This window comes from Thalassophryne amazonica, unplaced genomic scaffold (genome assembly GCF_902500255.1).
Source record: "Thalassophryne amazonica unplaced genomic scaffold, fThaAma1.1, whole genome shotgun sequence".
NCBI lineage: Eukaryota > Metazoa > Chordata > Actinopteri > Batrachoidiformes > Batrachoididae > Thalassophryne > Thalassophryne amazonica.
The window spans coordinates 1-24,148 of record NW_022986545.1 but is presented as its reverse complement, the minus strand read 5'-3'; the positions used below and the strand labels follow the sequence as shown (position 1 = coordinate 24,148).

General features: G+C 40.7%; 1 protein-coding gene across 1 annotated transcript; it reads left to right on the top strand.

The window, feature by feature from the left end:
* Positions 1 to 1,863: 1,863 nt before the first annotated feature.
* prom2 (prominin 2) lies at positions 1,864 to 22,556 on the top strand. Its single transcript, XM_034165775.1, has 18 exons — positions 1,864 to 1,928; positions 2,138 to 2,343; positions 4,493 to 4,613; positions 10,345 to 10,408; positions 10,531 to 10,620; positions 13,039 to 13,235; positions 13,640 to 13,714; positions 14,571 to 14,634; positions 14,723 to 14,879; positions 14,965 to 15,117; positions 16,417 to 16,540; positions 16,615 to 16,706; positions 18,442 to 18,526; positions 18,657 to 18,800; positions 21,761 to 21,829; positions 21,920 to 22,012; positions 22,128 to 22,181; positions 22,273 to 22,556. Exons 1-18 carry the CDS (start codon positions 1,881 to 1,883, stop codon positions 22,405 to 22,407), a joined length of 1,971 nt encoding a protein of 656 aa, XP_034021666.1. The 5' UTR covers positions 1,864 to 1,880; the 3' UTR covers positions 22,408 to 22,556.
* Positions 22,557 to 24,148: the final 1,592 nt, after the last annotated feature.

Sequence of the window (24,148 nt, the reverse complement as noted above, 5' to 3'; positions counted from 1 at the left end):
TTGTTGCTATTATTAATATATGAATAAAAATAAATAAAAAAAATTACAATTTGACTCTTTTACAACAATGAACGCTGAGCCATTAATTATACAGAAAACAAATCAACACAAACATGCTGATGCGAACAGCTTAATTTTAATTTCGTTGTACCTTATGTATAATGACAATAAAAAACATTCTATTCTATTAATGCCACCTTTAACATTGAAAACGCCACAGACATGCTAACGCGTTAGCATCGGTCCCGTTTTTAAATTATATCAGCTATCAACTATCTATCAACTGTTTCAGAAGTCCATAACAGGTCGGTTTAACATAAAAATATTAAACATTACTCACAGACATATGCTCTTCAGGGTTTTAGCGGGGAAAATTAGGATAAAGTGAAATTAAACAATGAATCCACAGGTTCGATTGGTTCAAGGTTCAGAGTAAAGCCGCGCTGCAGAAAAGGTGATTACAGACCCGCTGCAGGTCTGTAATCAGTGTAGAGAAATGATCATTTTCCTGACAAACAAGTGCGCAACTGCAAAAAAGCCTACCGGACATGCCTCATGACAAATCGGCCTGACTTCATTGCAGTCACTAGTTGTCTCTGGGTGAAAATACGACTTTTTTCGTGTGTGTGTGTTATTTTATCTATTTATTTATTTTTTTGTAACGAGTAATGGCATGGCGCATAGAAAATGTATCGGAGTAGAAGTATGCAATTAAGGTCGGAAATGTAGTGAAGTAAAAGTGAAAGTATAAGCTGAATTTAAAAAACTCAAAGTACAAAGTCTCCCAAAACGTATTTAAGTACAGTAGTGAAGTATTTTTACTTCTTTACTATATAACACTGTGCTTACCATTTACAGTTGTGTTGCATGCAATAAAACTTCACTCACTCACTTCAACCGCTTATCCAAGATCAGGTCGTGGGGGGCTGGACCCTATCCCAGAATTCATAGGGTGTAAGGCGGGATACGCCCTGGACAGGACACCAGTCTGTCGCAGGACCATGTATAGACAAACACATTCACACCTGCACGCACACCTACGGACAATTTAAAGTTTGTAATTCACCTAACCGGCATGTCTTTGGATGTGGGAGAAAGCTGGAGTGCAACAAAACCTATTTCCCATAAATTGATTGAGCAATAAATGTAAGATAGTGGATGATGTAGCTGTGTTAGAGCTGTGCTTTGAGAATTAGTCTGGCTGTGCCAGGCTACCCACTGCTGGTATTTATACTGTAAACCTCCTCTAAATATTCAACACCCACGTCCAGAGTGTAGACTGAGAAAGACTGAGAAAAAGAACAGCTCCAAACATGAGATCCACGAGCAACATCCACAGTAAATAAACTGACTGCAGGTAACCTCTAAGATTAGTGCAGGGTTTACATAAACCAGTGAATTAATCTTTTAGTTTGTTTATTGTGGATGTGGTGCACAGATAAATGAATGCAGGGCTTATATAAAGTATTGAGATGGACTAACTTTGGGAATAGAATCCTGAAAGGATTAAGTTTATATAAACCAGTATATTAGTAAAAATACCCCTAGCTCGCCATATTAATTCAGAAGTTGTACCACTAATATGCCAATGAACAGATTACACATGGACCGCCGTTGGATAGGTGTCCCATCTCAACGGCGCCCGGAGGGTTTTGAACATGTGCATCACACTCAGGGCCACCGGCCGATTTTGACCAACTGTGTGGACTCTCGCAGATTGCTGTCAGAACGTTTTGGAACTGAAACCCAACACTTTTCGGATGTGCGCTGATTCATCATTCTGACACCATTCTGTGTGATTCTGGCTATGTGTGACAGGGTATTAGGTATTAAAAAAGGTGAACAATCCTTTTTTTTTTTCAGATCTGATCCTGAGAATAATGAAGGATTCCCAAAACGTTTTGACCAATAATGCGCTCATCAAAGATGTAAGTGAAGAACTGAGTTTAATCAGTTCAAAGATGCTATTTTTAATGTCTGTATCCATGAATTTCACTTGCAAAATGCAGTATTTGGAAACAGGTTAACTAAGACTCTTTCAGCTGATCTAACTGTGGTATGTTACCACAGTAAACTAAACTTAACAAGTTGGAACTAATCAAAGTAAAATGAGTTATTTTCCTGTTTGTGTGTCCAGATTCTGGTGTATGAGGTTGGTTTCCTCGTGTGCGCAGCCATTGGCATCATCTACATCGTTGTGATGCCCATAGTTGGCTTGTTTCTGATGTGCTGTCGCTGCTGTGGCAACTGTGGTGGGAAGATGTACCAGAAGCAGACAGCCTCTATTCATTGTCGCAGAAGAACTCTGTACTGGGGTGCATTCATCACCACATTTATTATCCTGTGAGTATTTGAGTGTTTGTCTTTGAGCAGTATAATGTTAAATGATCAGGCCTCGAGGTGAAGCAGTGAATCAGAAAAGTAAAATTTTACACTTTTCCCTGTTTTTCACTTTTATTTTGCTTCATGGTTGTGTTCAGTTCAGTTTCATTGTGTGTTGCTTTGTGGTAGGGGAGGATGAGGATCTATGGGTGTTTTCACACTTCTTTATCAGCCATATAAACACTGAGCATCAAAACCTCAGGCTTTGGCAATAGTTTTCAAAATGTTTCAATAATTTAATGATGTATAACAGTAATACAGTAGAGGAATGACCTCAGTGAACTACAGCAATAATTGTAATGCAATATAATGAGATGTATAAATGATGTACTGGGGGCGGGGCAGCACATCCAAAAAGGACACATCCAGGCTGGACAAACTAATCAGGCGGGTTGGCTCTGTGGTTGGCATGAAGCTGGACTCTCTGGTGATGTGGCAGAGAAGAGAACACTGGACAAACTGCTGGACATTATGGACCAACAGACTGAAAAACTCCTTTGTCCCTCGGGCCATCAGACTGTACAACTCCTCACTCAGGCGGAGGAGGAGGAGTAACAGGAAGACAGAGGACAGGAATGAGAGGAATAGTAGTAGCCAGTAAACCAGTATTGTTCAGTATGTCTGGTATTTATATTGTGTATTTATATTTATATTTGCAAACTGTTTTTCTTTTTTACTTTCACTTTTGATGGTCTGTGTGCTTCTTACCTTGTGTGCTGCTATACAATGCTGCGGGAACCTCAATTTCCCTGAGGGAGTTTTCCCAAGGGATCAGTAAAATTCTGTCTAATCAAATCTAATCTCTAAAACACAACCACATTAAAAGATAATAAACCAATAAAACAGCATGTAAAAAGACCCTAAAACATTCTACTAATTACATTAGAAACAAAATCAGAAAATGACATATAAAATTATAAAATATAGGACCACCAAGTAATTAGTTATAACTAATTATAGATATCTCTTAAAACTAATTTTAAAAGTCTCAGTGAAGTTTATTTGTCTAATCTCAGCAGTTTGTTCCACAGATGTGGAGCACAATAAGGGAATTCCCTGTAGCCTTTCATGAATTTTCTTATTTAAAATTGGACTGGCAAATTTGGAAAAATTTGATGACTTTTTTGTAGTAATATTTGGCAGTCCCTAAAAGAAAATATTACAAAAATTAATTACAGATCAGACAGAAGAATGATCCAGTGTGTCTGTATGGTAATTTGATAATTGGCGAGTTCGCTAATATGCAAATTAATGGTCAGTTTGGAGTCAAAGATCACACAATGATGTTTAACTTTTTCATGATCACAAATCACACACGTTAGTGCTCACGTTAATGACAAGTTTCCAAGCAGTGATGTTAACCGATCTTGTTAATGACTGTACCATCCAAGGCCAATGACCACCATCTAACTCTTCTCTGAATTTAACAACAGGAAGTGACCTGTTATCCAGTTTTTCAATGTACCAAAGCAAACATTCATATTCACTGATTTGCCAGACATGTACAGTTGTGTGTCATCAGCATAGCAATGGAAATCTGACCTCATGGTGGGATATATTCAAAAACTAAATAGGCCTACAACCAAACCCTGAGGCAACCCATATTTCACAGTAGAAAATTCAAACATAGTCCTCTGATAAGCAACACGTTGTAACTGTAGTAACTCTGCTCTCAACCATGAGAGAACCTGACCAGTACAAAAGTAATTTTCAAGTATGAAAATTGCGGCAACCTCAACGTATTGTTTCGGAACACTTTAAACCATTGTTCTGGGCACCTGCTGCACAGTTCATAAATGTACATCTATTTCAGATTATGAATTTCATATTTAAAGCCTGCAGTCAGTGCAGGGTGTGAACATGCATTGCTTATTCAAGAATGTTTGAGAAGGGTACATTAAAAACAAGTCTGTAGTTTACCAAAGAATCCAGGTCAGGTTTCTAAATAAATTTAAGTTGATCAAACATAACATATTACTTCCAGTCTGCACGGCTTTCTGAACCGTTTGTTTTTTTTAAACAGTGTCGAGGCCTGAGGTTAGTTTGTTATAACTCTGTGTTTGCAACACAAAATGACTTGTTTGTGATGTGGACATGCACATGTTCATAGGGCTGGAAACATCTGCATGTTCAGAAGTAACCAGGCTGTCAAACTGAGCGTGGATCAGAGTCCCGTGCAGCTCGAGAGCACTTTAGACAACCTCGAAAGCTTCCTTACTGCTGTACCTCAGGTAATGGTGGAATCTATGATAATAAATGATGTACATGAAGCGGAAATGCACCCGTGTCAGAATCCAAACATGTCATTTTGGCTGCATTTATTGATACTGGCTGGCTTTTTTCGATTGAAGTTCCTTTTTTTAAAGTTATGTAACACCATAAGTAACTGCTGTTTAGGGTTAGTCACATTAAGTCGCACGGCTGGAGCATCAATCTGCTGTAGGTTGATAGCTTTTGTGTGCACTGCAAACAGAACCTCAATTCTCCAGTCAGCCCACTGTTTGAAGACCGGCACTGTCAACACACGTATCTGAGAAAGAAGTGTGGGAAATGAAAAAAAAAACAAAAAACAGGCCTATGTTTTCTTTGTTCTGCTGCAAAGGTGCAGTGTGTGATTGTGTTAAGTGATTCAATTTATAAATTTATACAGGCCAAAGCCACAGAATGTCTTGGTGGCCTTTGCTTTGTAACATGGGACATATTGTGTTTGTGGAACATCTCACAGGATGAAGCTACACAGGAACATAATCATAACAGCAGAAATACAATGTAAATATGTGCAAACGGACAAGAGACTTCACTGATATAACCTAACTTACAGGCAGGTCCATAAGTATTTGGACAGTGCCACGGTTTTTGCAAAATTCCCCCTATAACAGTTAAAATGAAGCAATCAAGATCAAACCTCTAACATAGACTTTCAGCTTGAATTCACTGGATTAAAAAAGAAATTACATTAACCATTTAGGAATAGGGCAGCACAGTCTCGTTTGAGGGCGGGTGTTAAAGGGGTAAAATATGACGCATATGACGTAATTCCTCTACTTTCAGGGGAAAAAAGCACGGCATTTTCAATGGGTTTTTGGGCAAATTCCATGCAAACAAAGTGAAAATGCAAAGAAAAAGTGACAATGCAGTGGGAAAGTGGACATGTGTTGCGGTTTGTTTTGACCCGGAGCACAAACGTGTCGAGGTGGTTTTGCAGGCGAGAGAACATAGCTACTCTGGTTAGCTGTCTAGGCTAACACTTACAGACATGACATCTCCTATCTGCCTCGTCTTTTCATCTCCACTAGGAACCAAAAAAAAAAAAAACTAAAAACGTTTTGCGACTGCTTCGGTGATTGCAGCCATAAACAAAACAGTACACCATTTTGTCCCCATGAGTGGTCAAATCCCGTGATATCATGCAGGGTTCAAATGAGACTGCGGTGCCCTATTACACCAGTGCATCAGTCCCTACATTTTCAGAAACCATTAGTAAAAACAAAATCTAAAATTTATATGCTAGTCTGTCACACAGCTCCTTACCATTAGTTATCAAATATTAGGTTTAGCTCAATTTAGCTACTTAAACTGTACCTTCAGAAAAGTTAGAAACTAACTAACACTGGCGTTCATCCATACACACTTGATGCATCCTAATTCACAATCTCTGTAGGATGAAATAAAGAGGCTTAAAACAACTTAGATAACTAACTAACTAACTAACTAACATTAACCTACTATAGTAACCTTTGGTTTTGCCTAATGTTAGGCAAAGCATTGATTAACTTCAGCTGGCCCTTACTAGTTAGTTAAACTGTAACTTGAGGTAAAACTTAGAAACTAGCTAACATTAGCTAGTTTCCATCCATTCATGCATCCTTCACACATTTAGAATCCCTGAAGGAAAGAAAGGAAAGTTCTTTGGCTTGTACTACACGCCGGACCATGGACTTAAATGAACCATTGCATTGATGGACGTGATACACGTAGATGAGAGGCCCAACTCAAGTTAAGAAAAGGTATCCGGTTGTTAAGCGCTGACGTAACGCATCACGTGATAAATCTGTTTCCGGGTCCAAAGACCTCCAAGTTTACAATTAAAGTTACATCTGTTTGATCCTTTTAAGGATTTACAGTTTAAGTTTAGTTTGTGTTTACATTGTGCGCAAACCTCTGTCCCTCCCTTCTCTGCCTCCACCTCCGTTAAATGCATTCGTCTGGCTCTATGGTCAGAACACTTAATAAAAATTTTTTTTCTTTTACTTAACATATTTTATTATGCACAGGTAAAATCTACATGTCTGTTTGTTAAAAAAAAAAAAATTATTACAATAAATAGGACGTTAAAGTGCAAAATTCACTTTCTTCCCGAACGACATGAACAGGAAACAATCGCAGCTCACAGCAACTCCCATTGGAAAAAAAACGGAGAAACAACCTGAGCGTCTGACATTTTTACATAAAACAAATGCAGTAACAATGTCTAAAAACCCACTTAATATATCCAGGAGAGTTTTAGGCACAATATACAAAAAGTTTTATTGACAGGAGGTTTGGTTTGGACACAAATGCAAGACTCACAAACACAGCTTTGGTTGACAAACTTTGGTGGAGTGACAAGCAGTGGTCGGTACACGGGTAGACAGTCCAGAAAACACAGCAGCAGAATTATTAACATCAGGCTTTATCGTGGTCGGAACAAACGGGCAGGTGGTCGAAAATACTTTGAGGCAGGCAGGACTATGGAACATGAACGAGAGCTGGAAAGAAGGCACAGGGCGCATCAATCTGGCAAAGAAACAAAGCAGAATGAGCAGTATATATGCACCCCAGCGACGAGCTGCAAATTGAACACAGGTGAGCATGGAAAGCACTGGAAAGGGGGGTGTGACCAGGGAGAGAGAGAGACAGACACGCCCACCTGTAAAAGAGACAGAGAGACCCAAACAGAAAAGCATCCAACAAGGAGATAAACAAAAAAGAAGACAACCTACACACAAAAACAGACTACAACCAAGAAATAAAAGCAGATCAAACACATCCCCTGACAGGACCCCCCCCCGCCACGGCCGGCCCTGGACGGCCCAGGCGAACCAGGGTGAGCGGCATGAAAGTCGCGAACAAGCACAGGATCCAAAATAAAATGAGAGGGAACCCACGAGCGCTCCTTGGGACCATAACCCACCCAATCGACCAGATACTGAAACCAACGACCGCACCGGCGAGAGGCCAGGAGCCAACGCACGGAGAAGACCGGGCCACCAGCCACACACCGGGCGGGCGGCGGGGGAATGGCAGGAGGGCATAAAGCACTCGACCGAACAGGCTTGACGTTACTGACGTGGAAAGTAGGGTGGACGCGCATGGACCGAGGAAGACGAAGACGGACCGAAACGGGGTCAATGACCCTGGAGACCGGAAAGGGACCGACAAACCGGGGAGCAAGCTTCTTAGGCACGTCCCGAAGCGACAAGTGCCGCGTAGAGGTCAGAGGTCCGCTGCCCCGTCCTACATCCCTGGGCAGCGGACCTCTGGCGGTCAGCGGCCGTCTTATAAGCTTCTACAGAACGGGATAAAATCGTCCGAGCACGCTCCCAGGTTCGCCGGCAATGAAGAATCAAACTGAGCGCCGAGGGAACTGATGAGTTAAGGTCGACCGAGGGAAAAAATGCCGGCTGGTCTCCAAAAATCACATGGAAGGGGGAATAACCGGTGGAAGAAGAGGGCAAACTATTATGGGCAAGTTCGACCCACGGAAGTTGGTCAGACCAAGAGGCAGGATGCCGCCACGCAAGCACCCGCAGATCTTTCTCCAGGTCCTGATTTATTCGTTCTGCCTGCCCATTGGCCTGTGGATGGTAACCCGAAGTCAAACTGGAAGTTACCCCTAGGAGACGGCAAAACTCACTCCAGAATCGGGATATAAACTGCGGGCCCCGGTCAGAGACTATATCCTGTGGTAAGCCGTGTAGTTTAAAGACCTGGTTTAGCATAACCACAGCTGTTTCCCTGGCCGACGGTAGTTTCCGTAGAGGAATAAAATGAACCATCTTGGAGAGTCGGTCGACTACAGTTAAAACCACAGCGTGGCCCTTGGAGGGTGGGAAGCCAGTTACAAAGTCTACGGCAATATGAGACCACGGATGAGAAGGAATTGGCAATGGTAACAGTGACACTGCAGGTGGTTGATTTGAGGATTTATGCATTGCGCATACCAGGCAGGCAGATACGTATTCAGAGACGTCCTTTACTAGGCCTGGCCACCAAAATCTTTGCTGCACCACGAACAAGGTCTTTTTAATGCCAGGATGACAGAACATCTGATTATCGTGACACCAGCGGATCGTCTCACTCCTGAGGTCTGGAGATACAAAAAGTTTTCCCCGCGGACACCCGACAGGAACTGGCGCATCCCCGATTGTCGATTTAATTCTACTCTCGATGTCCCAGGTTAAGGCAGACACAAAACATGAAGCGGGTAATATCATTCCTGGATCTACAGGTGTGTCTACTGGCTCTCCCAGGCGAGATAGGGCGTCTGGTTTCCCGTTCTTGGTGCCCGGGCGGTAGGACAGAGTAAAGTTGAAACGACTAAAAAATATTGCCCATCGGGCCTGGCGGGCATTGAGCCGTTTGGCGGAACGGAGATATTCCAGGTTTTTGTGATCAGTGTAAATGACAAAAGGGAATTGTGCCCCCTCCAGCCAGTGCCGCCACTCCTCCAAAGCCACTTTAACCGCTAACAGCTCGCGGTCGCCGATGCCATAATTGCGTTCTGTGGGGGTCAATTTCTTTGACAAAAAGGCACAAGGGTGTAGCCTGTTGTCCGTGGGGTTCCTCTGGGACAGAACAGCCCCCACACCTACATTGGAGGCATCGACTTCTACCACGAACTGTTGTGCGGGGTCAGGGAGGAGTAGCATGGGAGCCGCGGTAAAGAGATCTTTTAGGACTCGGAACGCCTCGTCACATTCCTTCGACCAGACAAACGGGCGGAGGGACGAGGTGATAGCATGCAGGGGAGCAGCCACTGAAATGAATCCTCGAATAAATTTCCGCTAAAAATTAGCAAACCCTAAGAAACGTTGCACCTCCTTACAGGAGGTGGGTATTGCCCACTCCTGTACTGCCACCACCTTTGCAGGATCCATCTTAACCTCCCCTGCAGAAATGACAAAACCTAAAAAGGAGACTACAACCAAGAAATAAAAGCAGATCAAACACACCCCCTGACATTTATGTTGCGATGTTAATGCTGTTGTCCGTGTGCAACGGTGTAAGTGCAGCCTGATCAGAGCGTCTCAGTGCAGTTCTCAATGTTAATGACAGCGTGCCTTTTTTGTTTGGAGCCGGAAGTTGAAAATCACATGATGCGTTACGTCACACTTAACAACCGGATAGTGCACTTTAGGGGTGCATAAAATTGTTGCAAGTTTCTTCCAGACATAAATATGTGCAATATATTGTGATATTTACAATTACGGATAAGAACTAGAAATGTTTGAACCTGTCCAAACTGTTATTGTACTGTAAACTGTAATTTGACCCATAGACTCTTAGCCGTGTCACGCTGCAGAATGTGGGAATGTACATCAACACCAATGGGCCTTAGGGCCTACATGGGACTTTTAATTTAAGATATACAGACAGTATGCTACTGTATGGTAAACCTGTCTGGAGTAGACTGTTCCCAAAAACTGAGTCACTGAGGAAGTCAACAAGTACATGTTGATTGCTTTATTTCAACACCATTGTTATGATGTACAGAGTAAAATAAAAAAAAAATGTTGCTGTCAAACTATGGACATGACTGTAGAGTAGAGTGATGATGAAATGTATAACCCACTACGATGAATGAATACATCATCATGCCAAAACAGGCAATAATGCATAGCAGTTAATAATAAGTTAAATTCAGCACAAATGTTTTACTAATACACTGAAAATGTTTTTCCCCCTTCTTCCTATCTTCAGCAACTGGCCTATGTATTTAATCAGAGTTATATAACCATAGACAAGATCTCAGAGAACTTCAATGGTAAGAACAAGGACATAACTGATGTCAAACATTGAAGAATTATACCAGATAACTCTAATAGATATAGTACAATTTTTCCATACTTAATATGGGTATTGTACCACTTCTTCTGTGTGTCTCAGGCATTGGACCACAGCTGGCTTCAGAGATTGAGGAACGTTTGAGAAAAACACTGGATCCAGCAGTGCACACAGTTAGACTCATGAACCAAGGTACCTCAGTACAGTGCACATGCATGCTGTGTCTTGTTTAATTCTGTGCATGTAAATGCCTGTCTACATATTTGAAAGATCAGAATCAGCCAGGTGCTTGAAATTTATGGTCAACTTGTGATTAATTCAGTGCCATCAGATGAATTCAGATGTCTTTAATTCAGTTCATTTTAACATAACATGGAAAATTCTTAAAGGGGTCTTAAAATAAACAACCTTGGTATCACGCTAATGTAAGGTACTGCACTGCATGCCATACAAAGATATTCTTAGGGTTTTGGGAAATGCAGTGATTTCATTCTAAAACTCAACACGGTCATACGTCCATGCAATCCTGCAGAAAAGGATTTATTTTAATGTAGCTAAAGTATTTTCAAAGTTTTGGGCTGATGGCCAGCAATGGTGCCACTGCGTCAGTGGTGCAATTAGTTAGTGCGTGGTACTTTTAAACATTCAAAGACACCAAATCAGAAAGAACCAGAAAGCCTTTAGTGTCAGTGTAAGCCGTTCATACAACAAACTGATGATGCAACCTTAAAAAAAGAACAAAACAAACAAACAAATAAATAAAATTCTATGCACAGACAGTGAAAATACACTGGATGTAAAAGGCAGCTAAAAACAGTTTTTGCAAAATATGACTGATTAAATTTTTCGATCAGCAATTAATTTCTTTATTTCATTGTACTTTCTTTGACTACTCTTAAGCTGACATTTGACACCTATTTTTGTATGTTTTGGGCACAAAAAATAAAATAAAATAAAATCAATATCCAATGGGGGACTGAAAATGGGTGTAATCTGTGATGAAAGTATACTCAACAAAAATATAAACGCAACACTTTTGGTTTTGCTCCCATTTTGTATGAGATGAACTTAAAGACCTAAAACTTTCTCCACATACACAATATCACCATTTCCCTCAAATATTGTTCACAAACCAGTCTAAATCTGTGATAGTGAGCACTTCTCCTTTGCTGAGATAATCCATCCCACCTCACAGGTGTGCCATACCAAGATGCTGATTAGACACCATGATTAGTGCACAGGTGTGCCTTAGACTGCCCACAATAAAAGGCCACTCTGAAAGGTGCAATTTTATCACACAGCACAATGCCACAGATGTCGCAAGATTTGAGGGAGCGTGCAATTGGCATGCTGACAGCAGGAATGTCAACCAGAGCTGTTGCTCGTGTATTGAATGTTCATTTCTCTACCATAAGCCGTCTCCAAAGGCGTTTCAGAGAATTTGGCAGTACATCCAACCAGCCTCACAACCGCAGACCACGTGTAACCACACCAGCCCAGGACCTCCACATCCAGCATGTTCACCTCCAAGATCGTCTGAGACCAGCCACTCGGACAGCTGCTGAAACAATCGGTTTGCATAACCAAAGAATTTCTGCACAAACTGTCAGAAACCGTCTCAGGGAAGCTCATCTGCATGCTCATCGTCCTCATCGGGGTCTCGACCTGACTCCAGTTCGTCGTCGCAACTTCGCACAGCCATTGAAGAGGAGTGGACCAACATTCCACAGGCCACAATTGACAACTTGATCAACTCTATGCGAAGGAGATGTGTTGCACTGCATGAGGCAGATGGTGGTCACACCAGATACTGACTGGTATCCCCCCCAATAAAACAAAACTGCACCTTTCAGAGTGGCCTTTTATTGTGGGCAGTCTAAGGCACACCTGTGCACTAATTATGGTGTCTAATCAGCATCTTGATATGGCACACCTGTGAGGTGGGATGGATTATCTCAGCAAAGGAGAAGTGCTCACTATCACAGATTTAGACTGGTTTGTGACCAATATTTGAGGGAAATGGTGATATTGTGTATGTGGAAAAAGTTTTAGATCTTTGAGTTCATCTCATACAAAATGGGAGCAAAACCAAAAGTGTTGAGTGTATAATGTTGTAGAACATTGTGAGCATTTGGAAAACCTTAAACATGTTTAAAAATTTTGGGACATTGGGAGACATTGTGATCCACAAAATGTGAATAATCAGATCTAATTTGTGCAGATGAGAGGTAATATGTGTCTTTTACTTTAATTTTACAAAGTTTTAAATTTTACAGTTACATTGATGCCAGTCTACAGTTTAAGCTAAAAGTAAAATGTAATACAGATTGTTTTCTGTTTTGGAGCGAGAGGTGAGCAATTTCATTGTAGTTGGGTGAAAACTGACCAGAGCAGTGAGCGATCATGTACACTTCATCTGCAGTGGCTGTGCACAGGGGAGCAGAGGAAGCGTATGGCTCCATAGGGTGCATGGCTTTGTGAGGTGCACAGCTGTATGTGAGCACACAGCACAGCTCTAAAGCGCTTTGAGCTTCTGATGCAGGTGGAAAAGCGCTATATAAATGCAGTCCATTTACCACTTTTTTCAATGGTTTTTGTGTGGCTCATTAGATGTCGTGAACACCAGTTATCAGCTGAAACAACTGAACTCATCTTTGACCCAGCTGCAGTCCAGCATGGATACACTCCAAGCCAACATCACAGCTGTGAAAAGCCACATCAGCCAGACCCTGTCCAGTCCCAAGTGTATGTCATGTGAAACCCTGACTCCAGACCTTCAGAGTCTAACAATGACCATCTCCTTCAATGTAAGAAATGAGTCCAGCACTTCTTGTAAATGATGTTTGAACCACCTGTTAGCTCCAATGTTTTTTTTAAGAGCAGAATAAGTTTGAATGCTTAAGAACCAGTGAGGTGCAGACTGAGAGTTGGCCCTTCAAAGCAAATCTGACGCATGCAAATGGTATGATAACTCATCTGTTTTTCCTCTTTTCCTCCCACATACTTCTCTTTGCTTCTCTGCTCTGAAAATGGTCAACAAACTGAAACTTATTAACTCTGTTCATTTTGATCCCTTCATTCAGCCTGCATTCAATCATGGATAAGTGCTGCTTGTTTGTCTGGACCCTGCTGCCCTCTACTGTTAGTTTACGGCATCATGTAAGATTTAAACATGATTCCAGGCCCACAGTGTTTTTGTCTTTGTTGGCAGATTCCCAGCCTGAATGAATTCCAGAGTGATATAGATAAAATCATGAAAGCTGATCTGGAATCCAAAATCAAAGAGGTGAGTGATTTCTACCAAACAGAAACACGATTTATGAAAAGGTTGCGGTTTGCTAACATATTATCCATTTTCCTGTACATTAATATGGAGCTGCTAATTTGACCTTGACATCAGACCTTAATCACTGACTGATTCAAATAAAATCAATTATTTTTCTTCTCATCGGTAGGCCCAATGCATCTGCCAAGTTTGATTAAATTCACCATTTTAAGATATCTTACCAGCATGTACCCCCCCACCCCACCAGCACCAATGCTGTTTATGTATTTATCATAAAAATTAGTGATGAACCCACAATGAACATTTTTAGTTACACGTGATGTGCCTAAAACATTTAAAAATAATGGCAAAAGTCTTACAACTATCTAATATATTTTATAGTTTCTTAAAACAACAAAACATTAACATTAATATAATAACATTTTGAGAAAAAAAATTAAAATAAAATTCAATCTAAATTCATAAAATAGACCACTTTTTAAAAATACATTTTATTTTAGCTAATAAAACAATATAATTTGTCTTCAGAGGTCTCTAAAATCAGGTTTTTAAAATACATTTTATTACTGTTAAATGTCTTTGTTTTGTCATGTACCAGGCAATACACCTGCAAAGAAATAGCTTTTTAGTAAGGCAACTTACTGACAATTCATTAAATTTGTTAATGTAATAAAACAATATCACATGAGTTTTTAAAGAAATGTTTGGCAATTTCAAATTAAATGTGTTTTCTTGAGCCTGTGCTGTAGAAAAATATTTTGCACAGTACTGCAACCTAAACAAACTATACTTCATATTTTTTAAATATAAAGTATGTCTGTATTGGACTCTGTGTTTTACTTATATTCTTTTGTAGGCAGAAAACTATTTCAACAGGTTGCCGCAGCTGGTGACCAACACCACAGAGGACACAGTTCAGAGTAAGTCCACTTTCAGTGAATCGAATAATTGTAACCTGGATAATATTTAAAAATTTAAATGTTTGTTTTTCTTTGATATTTCATTTAGGCATCAATCAGGAGCTGGATAAGATAAAAACACAAATCTCCCAGGCGACAGGCAACTTCTCTTTGATTGCTCTGCCTGGTGTGTCAGACACTCTGGATCAGGCAAGAAAAAAAATTGTGGCATTCGCTCCTGAGGCTAAGAAGGCAGAACGTATCAGGTAGCAAAACACCTGGAAGAAGACAAATCAGTCATCACATAAAGGCCAAACAGGGTCTTAACTGTATTTATGCCTGCATTTCCAGGTGGATAGTTTGTGTAGTTCTGTGCTGTGTCATCCTCCTGGTGGTTCTGTGTAACCTCTTGGGTTTGGTTCTGGGCCCTCTAGGCCTAAAGCCAAATGCAAACCCGACACAACGCTCCAGCACTGCAAACTGTGGAGGCACTTTCCTCATGATGTGAGTACCCTATCGGTGATTACATCATCATCAATGCAAAACCAACAGTGTTGGGAAGAAGACTTTCTTGCACCGAGAATCCCCCACTGATAATTTGTACCTCGGCATTTGATTACTCCTCCCTGGGGAAAAGCATGTCTGACCCACTTGAAAGATCAGTCTATATGTTGTTTTGTATAGGGATCTCGATATAAATACGTTTTAGGAAAAATATCCAATGTTTTGTTATTATCTTTTACCATTTTTGGACACCTCCCATTCCCCAGGCCAACTGTATTGAACACACTTTCCTTCTTTAATAAAAAGGAAAGGTTAGCATTGTGGGTATCTCAAAAGGACCCCAACCCTGTGGCCCTGTAAACCCAAGATATACAAAATCTTATTCAAATGTAAGAACAACTACTGGTAACCAAACAGTTAAATGATATTGTTGTCAGGGCAAAAGGTTCCTGGTTCAAAGCCACCCATGCCCATTCTCCATGTTATGTGGAGTTGGATCAGGAAGGGCTCTGGTGTAAAACTTTTGCCGAATCAATATGCAGCTCTACCTCAGATTTGCCGTGGCGACCCCTAATGAAAAAGCCAAAGGGACTTACTTATTAGAAAATCAAGTGGAAACCCTTTGGTTTAACATAGTTATTTTCAAAAAGTGAAACTTACCCAATTAAGTTATATGAACATAGAACTTTAAGTCTACTCCATCCAGTTAAAGTTTCATGTTTACATAATTTGACCTGTTCAGTTTCACCATCTGTAAAAATATGAATACTTAAAGACAACAGCTTTCCACACAATTTTCACATGAAGTCAACTCATTCAAGGCAAGGGTGTTTGTACCCTAATTTGATCTTGTCCTATGTCCTTGATTTTAACAAATTTTCTGTATTTTTTTTCTTAAATTGATTTGTCCTTGGGTAAAACCCAATCATTTAATTGTTACTTCCCAATTAGATCAAAGCTCTCTGAGTTCTGTTCTTCAAAGCTGTATGGACACAGGACCGAATCGGTACCTCTGCATGTGCCACCTTTGTACATGGGTGTAATATCAACATGGAATCAGTCAAGATAAGAATAATCTGTAATAGCTACTAGCTTGATAGCCTTACTAATGCTTGTCCTAAAATAGTATTTTTTTAATGCTATAGCTAGGTAATGGCTAGTCTTACCGTGCATGTATTGTTTCCATTGAGTTCCTTGATGCCGACACAGCATGGAAATGACTTGTAAATCTCATAATGGTCTCTACGTTGTTTGACATGTTGAAGTATAGTCTGAACCTTGAGCTCGTTGTTTTTTCAGGGGTGCAGGCTTCAGTTTCCTTGTTTCTTGGCTGTTCATGTTGCTGGTGTTGTTCCTGTTCTTGCTGGGTGGAAATACGTACTCTCTGCTTTGTAAGCCCTGGAAAAATGGAGAATTGTTGAAGGTAATAAATAATGTACAAAAAAGAGGACAAACTCTGTGGATTCAGGGTTAAAGACCTCCCTTTCCTTTTCACAGTTCATTGATGATTCTCCAGGTTTGATCCCAGGGCTGGACTCGCTCAACAGTACAGGAATGCTGTCTGACCTCTCTATCGCCAACATTTACAGGTACAGAATGTGACCCCAATCTAGAACTCTCACTGAACTGTTTGTGTTGTGTTTTTGTCATGTAGCGTTGTAAAACCTACGGTCAGCACATACCTATCTGTTTGTTGACAAGATATCTCTAAAAATTATTGGACAGATTTTGACAAAATTTACAAAGACATGGTTTTGGATCAGGGAATATGCTTTGTCTTCACACTGCCTAGCAACTATGTTTTATTTCTGCATGTGTTACCTTATGATGGCGATACTGTAATTCTCATGTGCATAGCGTATCTCCAAACTCCTTAAATCAAATCTAAATCAAATTTATTAATTTATATAGTGCCAATTCACAATGAAATTGTCTCAATGCGCTTCACACAACATAAAAAAAACAATTAAAAATTTAAAACAATAAAAAGACGATAAAATAAAAAAAAATTAAATGACAGTTGATAGTGAAAATTTCAGGAATATGACAGTGCTATAACTGAAAAAATTAAAGAACATTTAAACCTTTTTGGTAGAATGCTCTAAGCAGTGGGTCACCCTTTTGAGTCTGGTCTGCTTGTGGTTTCTTCCTCAGTATCATCAGAGGAACAGTTTTTCCTCACCACTGTCGCCTGTGTGCTTGCTCTAGGGGTTGGTAAGGTTAGACCTTATTTGTGTCAAGCGCCTTCAGGGAGCTTTGTTGTGATTTGGTGCTATATAAACTAAATAAATTGAACACTCCATGTGTGTTAATGCTCTCTTTCTGACCGCAGCATGGGTTACAGTCCATCCGGAGGCAGACGTACGGCGGACAGCAAATATTGGCAAAATAAAGCAATAATAATAGGGTTCCCCCTACATTGGTTTGTAGGCCACTGTAGGTGATGTGGAGAATTGCATCTGTCCCAGCTTTTTTTGGAATGTATTGCAGGCTTTAAATATAGGCCATATGTCTTTACACAGTATTATCCAATGAAATTAGGTTAACCACCAATGTGGCCACAGTTGCTTTGAAAAGTTACTTAAATAGTTACTTTTTAAGTTACTTTTTACCTTACTTATGTCATTAGCAGCTTTATGCAGTTACTTTATTAGCAGCTGCTGACAAATTGTAACTAATAAGTAATGTAACTAATAAGGGAACTACTAATCTAACTTTGTTACTCTTAAGATTGAGTAATAGCAAAGAAACTAATCAGCAAAGTAACTTTTCTGAGTACTCAATCTTAACAAAAAAAACCCAAATTAGATTACTAGTTACTTTCTTAGTTACATTCAGCAGCTGCTGACAAGTTTTCCACAGCTGTTAATGAAGTAACTGTATAAAGTAAGTAATAGTTACTTTTCTGAGTACTCAAAAACACGGTGGCTTAGTGGTTAGCACTGTTGCCTCACAGCAAGGTCATGGGATTGATTCCTATCTGTGGCCTTTCTGTGTGGAGTTTGCATGTTCTCCCCGTGTTTGCGTAGGTTCTCTCCAGGTGCTCCGGCTTCCTCCCACATCCAAAGACATGCAGGTTAGGTGGATTGGAAACTAAATTGTCCATGTGTGTGTGCAAATGTGAATGTGTTTGTCTGTCTATATGTGACCCTGCGACAGACTGATGTCCTGTCCAGGGTGTACCCCGTCTAATACCATATGACTGCTGGGATAGGCTCCAGCCCCCTGTGATCCTTAATTGGAGTCAGCAGGTATAGAATATGGATGGATGGGTTGTAGCTCTAGAATACACTTGATGAATGTCTTTCTGTTTTATGGCTGCAGTAACTGTAAGAAAAATATGCCCCTGTGGTCAGTGCTTCACTTGGATAGAGTGGTGGATTTGGGAAACCTGCTCAATGTTTCTCAAGTATGTTTCTTTACTTGCATTTCACACTGACTGTAACATAAAAATGCTAAAATATACATACAATATTTTTCAAATCTATCAAAGTTTCAGCCACTTTCTTCTCTTTGTCTGATCTCTGCCACGCACGTAGTACACAGAGAAAATCCAGCAGCAGTTTGAAAATACAGAGATCATTGTGCCAACAGTCACGTTACTCAGCCCTGAACAACAAAATCGTCTCAGCAGCTTCTCTACCAGCGCTGGAAATGTGGACTTCACCCTTATCATGCTGCAGGTAGACAATGGTTCTTCAGCTTGCATGTCTCGGTGTACATGTGAATGCATGACATGTAATGTCAAATACCAAAACCTATGTGTACCAACCCCAGAAAAAAGAAAAAGAAAAGCATATCGGAAATGATAAAATGCTTTCTTGTTTGTCTATTTGTTCATGTGTTCATCTACGTGCACCATGTTGTATCTCAGGAACCATTGGTCATACAGGCGTAATGTTGGAGTTAAATTATTTCCAAGATACAAGTTCATGGAGTTTAATGCAGCACTTTGGCAACAGAAAAAGGTCTTACCATAGTACCAGCAGCAGTAGCTTGTTTTTTTTTTTTCTGCTCACTGCCACCACAGCGGGTCCTGGATGGATAGTATGTCCCTTCGGTTGCTCCCTTGTTTTCACTTGTGGTCGCCACAGCAAATCCAAGGTGGGTTTGCATTTTGATTTGGCACAAGTTTTGCATCGAATGCCCTTCCTGATGCAACTCCACATTACATGGAGAAATGTGGCAGGGGTGGGGTTTAACCCAGGAACCTTCTGCATTGAAACCAAGTGCACTAACCACTTGGCCACCACCCCTGCCTGGGTCCTGGATGGATATGCATGTTAATTTGGCACAAACTTTACTAAGTAACTCAATCACCATATACTCAAATCTCTCTAATCAGTAAGGCTAGACAGCAGATCTTGGCATTAGATTATTAAGCAATTTGAGGTTTCAACTTGAAACTTCAATTTCATCATTCAGTACAATTTAATGATGTTAGGTTTTAGGTGTGTTTTGACTTTCTACCCAGATGAAATGTCTTCTTCGTCTATTTTAGTTACCAGTGCAACTCGACAGTGGGGTTTGGGCGTAAAACACTTAGAGACCCCAAGTGTCTGTTTGCAGCACGGTGGCTTAGTGGTTAGTCCTGTTGCCTTACAGCAAGAAGGCCATGGGATTGATTCCCACCTGTGGCCTTTCTGTGTAGACTTTGCATGTTCTCCCCGTGTTTGCTTGGGTTCCCTCTCTGGCTTCCTCCAACATCCAGAGACATACAGGTTAGGTGGATCAGAAACTTTATAGCTGTCCAGGTCTCCCTTATAAAAGAGATCTGGATCTCAATGGGACTAACCTGGTTAAATAAAGGTTAAATTTGTCTCAATTAAGCAATTTTCTGGAAATGTCCGTTTTAACCTCTGACTCCAATAAACTCAACCCTCACTCTGTGTAATATTACCACTGAGGCCAGAGAACAGACTTTGAATTCAATGACTTTGTTAGGTCCAGCTGTGTTTTTTATTTTTGAATTAAAATGACCTGGAAATGCCTGTTTTGACCTTTAAGACAAATAAAAAGGACGTTTGCTTTACCTCATTAATCACTGGATTTTGAGCATGCATTTCTCAATGACCCAACGATTAGGGCCCCTTCACTCATAGTACGAATGTGGTCGAATTGCGCATCAAGCAAGAATAGTGTGCAATACGTGTAAAATCGGAGCTGCCTTTAACGCTTCGTACACCTGTTGCTACAACTATTTGCGCACACCAGCGGCTGAAAGACAGAGTGTGCACTGTGCAAGCCCATCAAACCCTCTCACGGCAGGTGTCGGCCAAATTCCAGGTGACACGCACAAACATCTGACACCACTCGCTTGGCATTTAGAAAATGTGTGGGCATTCACACTATTAGCATGACAACAGTCAGCAGACGATCACTTTCGAGCTCGCTGTGAAATTTGTCTAAGTGCCCCCACGACTGTGGAGTTGCCGAATACATGAGGCGTGCCAGAGTGTTGGCTCACCCCACAATATGTGTGCGTGTGTTTCACGCACTCCCCCCCAACACGTGCATGCAACACGCAGGTGAAGCGCCTCTCATCTGATCACAGAGTGACACCTTGGTCTGTGTCCTGAACGTCACAGCTGCAGAACACGTACTGTGTTTTGACGGACACGCGTGTGTGTTTTCTTGCTGTCCTCACGTGGAAATACATAAAAACATATATTGCTTTTTGCGATGGGCTGGAGAGCGCACACATTGACAGGCTGTCTCAGCTGAAGTGGACCATCAGTTCATGTAAACACACAGCAGGCAATCTGAATGACACGTCTGTCTGACAGGACACATGTGTCCTGTGAACAGCGCGCCACTGGATTATATGACAAGCCAACAGTGCGACAAATATGCCACTTTCTGTCACATATTGGCAGAAATACGCCATAACAAATGCTGTATGGTTAGTTATCACAGCACTTTTATCTCTTTTAAAAAAAATACGTTTATGTCCTTGTTGATTTCAGGTATTTTTCCACACCTTTTACAGGACAGCAATGGTAGCGCAGTGGTAAAGTTTCTGGCTGGCAATCAGAGCTATTGTGAATTGCAGGTTTGAATCCCGTGGGTGGCATGTATTTATTTATTTTTTTTCACAGCAGCTGCGCAATGTGGTTACACATGCTCCAACTGCTCAATTTCAATTTCAGTTTATTTTCACTTATATAGCGCCAAATCACAACACAGTTGCTCAAGGCACTTCACACAAGTAACGTCTAACCTTACTAACCCCTCGCACTGTGTTCCCACTGCGACAGTTTCGTGGACGCTCATGCATGACACCGTCATGTGCAAAAAACTGTTGCAGTGGGATCGTTCACGCCTGCCGATGTTTTCGTGGTTTGCTCATGCGAGTTGTTCTGCTGTGATTCGCCCTGATTTGTACTTATTTGTACTTTGTGTGAAGGGGTCCTTAGATTTTATTTCAACTGATGTTTCTGAAAATGATCAGAATTCCTGTTTTGAGCTTTGACCCAAAATAAAATGCATTTCAGTCATGATTGTACCACTGAAGAGATAAAACTAACAGACTGAATGTAAAGAATCAAATTCTTTATCTTATGGTGGGAAAAAGAAAATGAGTGTTTTGCATGCACTAAATGTGCCAGGTTTTGAGTGAGTATTTTCCTGGTTGTCTTTCCAGATCAACAACATATCCAGGACCAATTTCAGTATAACAGCAGATAAACTTGATATTCTTGCTGGTGTTCAAGTGAGTCATGAGGAAACGCTTCATTTTATATACTGAGCTTTTTCAACACACCTCACATGATGTCTAACTCAATCACGTGCTGCTTTCTAGACAAACGATGATAGTAAGACGGAGCTTAGCAGTGCAGCCAGTGATCTGAGGCAGATCCAGGCCAAACTAGAAACAACTGTCATCCCACAACTGGTGAGTCTCACGGCCAACGGCCCCGGCTAGCCTGAGATCCTGTTTATGTCTGTGTTGACTGTCCGACTGATTTTACAGCCATTTAAACACAGACCTCTGCTGTTTGATCCTGCAGGAGAGCCTTACTCCAATTATAGAGAGCCTTCAATTCACTGCGGACAGAATCAATGTGAGTGCACTGACAGTGCACAGAGAAAACAGCGGGAGCAGAGGCCCGTTTCCCTTTCTCTGACTCACTATCGCCTCACTGTTTCTTCCAGGGAACAGTCGGGGGGATGCTGGAGAAAGTGAAGACTGCACAAGACTTCCTCAACACAAACACGGCACAGATCGTCAAGGCCGTGAGTAGTCAGTCACATGAGAGTGAAGAAAATGTGCTCCACGTGGTTTCTTAATGCCGGTATCAGCTCACTCATTTAGCCAGAGGAACTGGGGAGGAGTTATGGAATATGTGCACGTAGGGTTTAAACTCTGTGATTCTTACTTTTAAATCATACAGTGCTGTCAAAAGGTTTGTGCACATTTCCAGGCTATTATGCATTTCAGTTTTTAAATTACATTATCTTTCCAAAAATGATTCAGTGTTCTTTATGTTCAAATTAACCCCCCCCCCCCCCCAAAAAAATAGCACTTGAAGCTCATAGTGAAATGAAATCATGACATGTTGTAAATTAAATAAAAATATCAAAGATAAAACAATAGTATGCATTTGCCCCCTTTGAAACAATTAAGTCATCACTTTTACAGCCAGTTTTCTTTAAATACATCAGTGGATGGATACATGTACATTTGCAAGTCAATGAATATGTCTTCGACTTCATTTACATCCATCAGCATGGTAAATCTGTTTGCAGCAGGCAGTTCAGTTCAGTAATTGTGCAAGATGAGTGAGGGAAGCCACCAAAACATCCAGACAACTCTGAAGGAGTTATAAGCTTCTGTGGCTGTGGTGGAAGAAACTGATCAAAATCACATAAATGTATCACTCAGTTGTCTGGATATCTTGGTCGTTTCCCCCCTTCTTGCACGGTCACTCTTGAGAGCTGCCTACTCCAGACAGATTTATCATAGAGAACCATACGGTTTGTATTTCTATGATACATACAGATATTTCTGTGAGAGCATAAAAGCTGCTCAGTGGGACCCAAAGAGGTTGGAGGATGTTATGAAGACAAAGGAAGAACCTTATGAAGTGTTCAAGAACATTTCACAAACAGAGATTCAAACTTTTGGATTTGATATAATTTTCATTATTTGACTGTAACTTTCAATTTTTTTTTTAATATGTAGCGCAGGTAGGTCAGTGGATAAGGAGCTTGTCTGTCAATGTGTAGACATGGGTTTGAATTCTGCTCATGCTGCCTGTCTGTGTCCTTGTATAAGACACTTAATCTGCATTGTGAATTTGTCTCAGTCTACCCAGCTGTAAGTGGGTACCGGTCTCAGTTGGGGAAGTAACATGGCGTCCCGTCCAGTGCAGTCGTAGACTCACGTCCACTTGATGCTACGGAATCCAGAGATAAGCACCAACACCAACGAGCCTCAGGGCCTGCATAGGACAGACTTTCTGTTTATACACTTTTCCCCCCATTTTTGTTACTTTTGATGAGCTTAATGGGCATTTTGTAATACAGTAGTGTTCAGAATAATAGTAGTGCTATGTGGCTAAAAAGATTAATCCAGGTTTTGAGTATATTTCTTATTGTTACATGGGAAACAAGGTACCAGTAGATTCTCAAAAATCCAACAAGACCAAGCATTCATGATTTGCACACTCTTATGGCTATGAAATTGGGCTATTAGTTAAAAAAAAAAAAAAAAAAAAAAAAGTAGAAAAGGTGGTGTTCACAATAATAGTAGCATCTGCTGTTGATGCTACAAACTCAAAACTATTATGTTCAAACTGCTTTTTTTTAGCAATCCTGTGAATCACTAAACTAGTATTTAGTTGTATAACCACAGTTTTTCATGATTTCTTCACATCTGCGAGGCATTAATTTTGTTGGTTTGGAACCAAGATTTTGCTCGGTTTACTAGTGTGCTTGGGGTCATTGTCTTGTTGAAACACCCATTTCAAGGGCATGTCCTCTTCAGCATAAGGTAACATGACATCTTCAAGTATTTTGACATATCCAA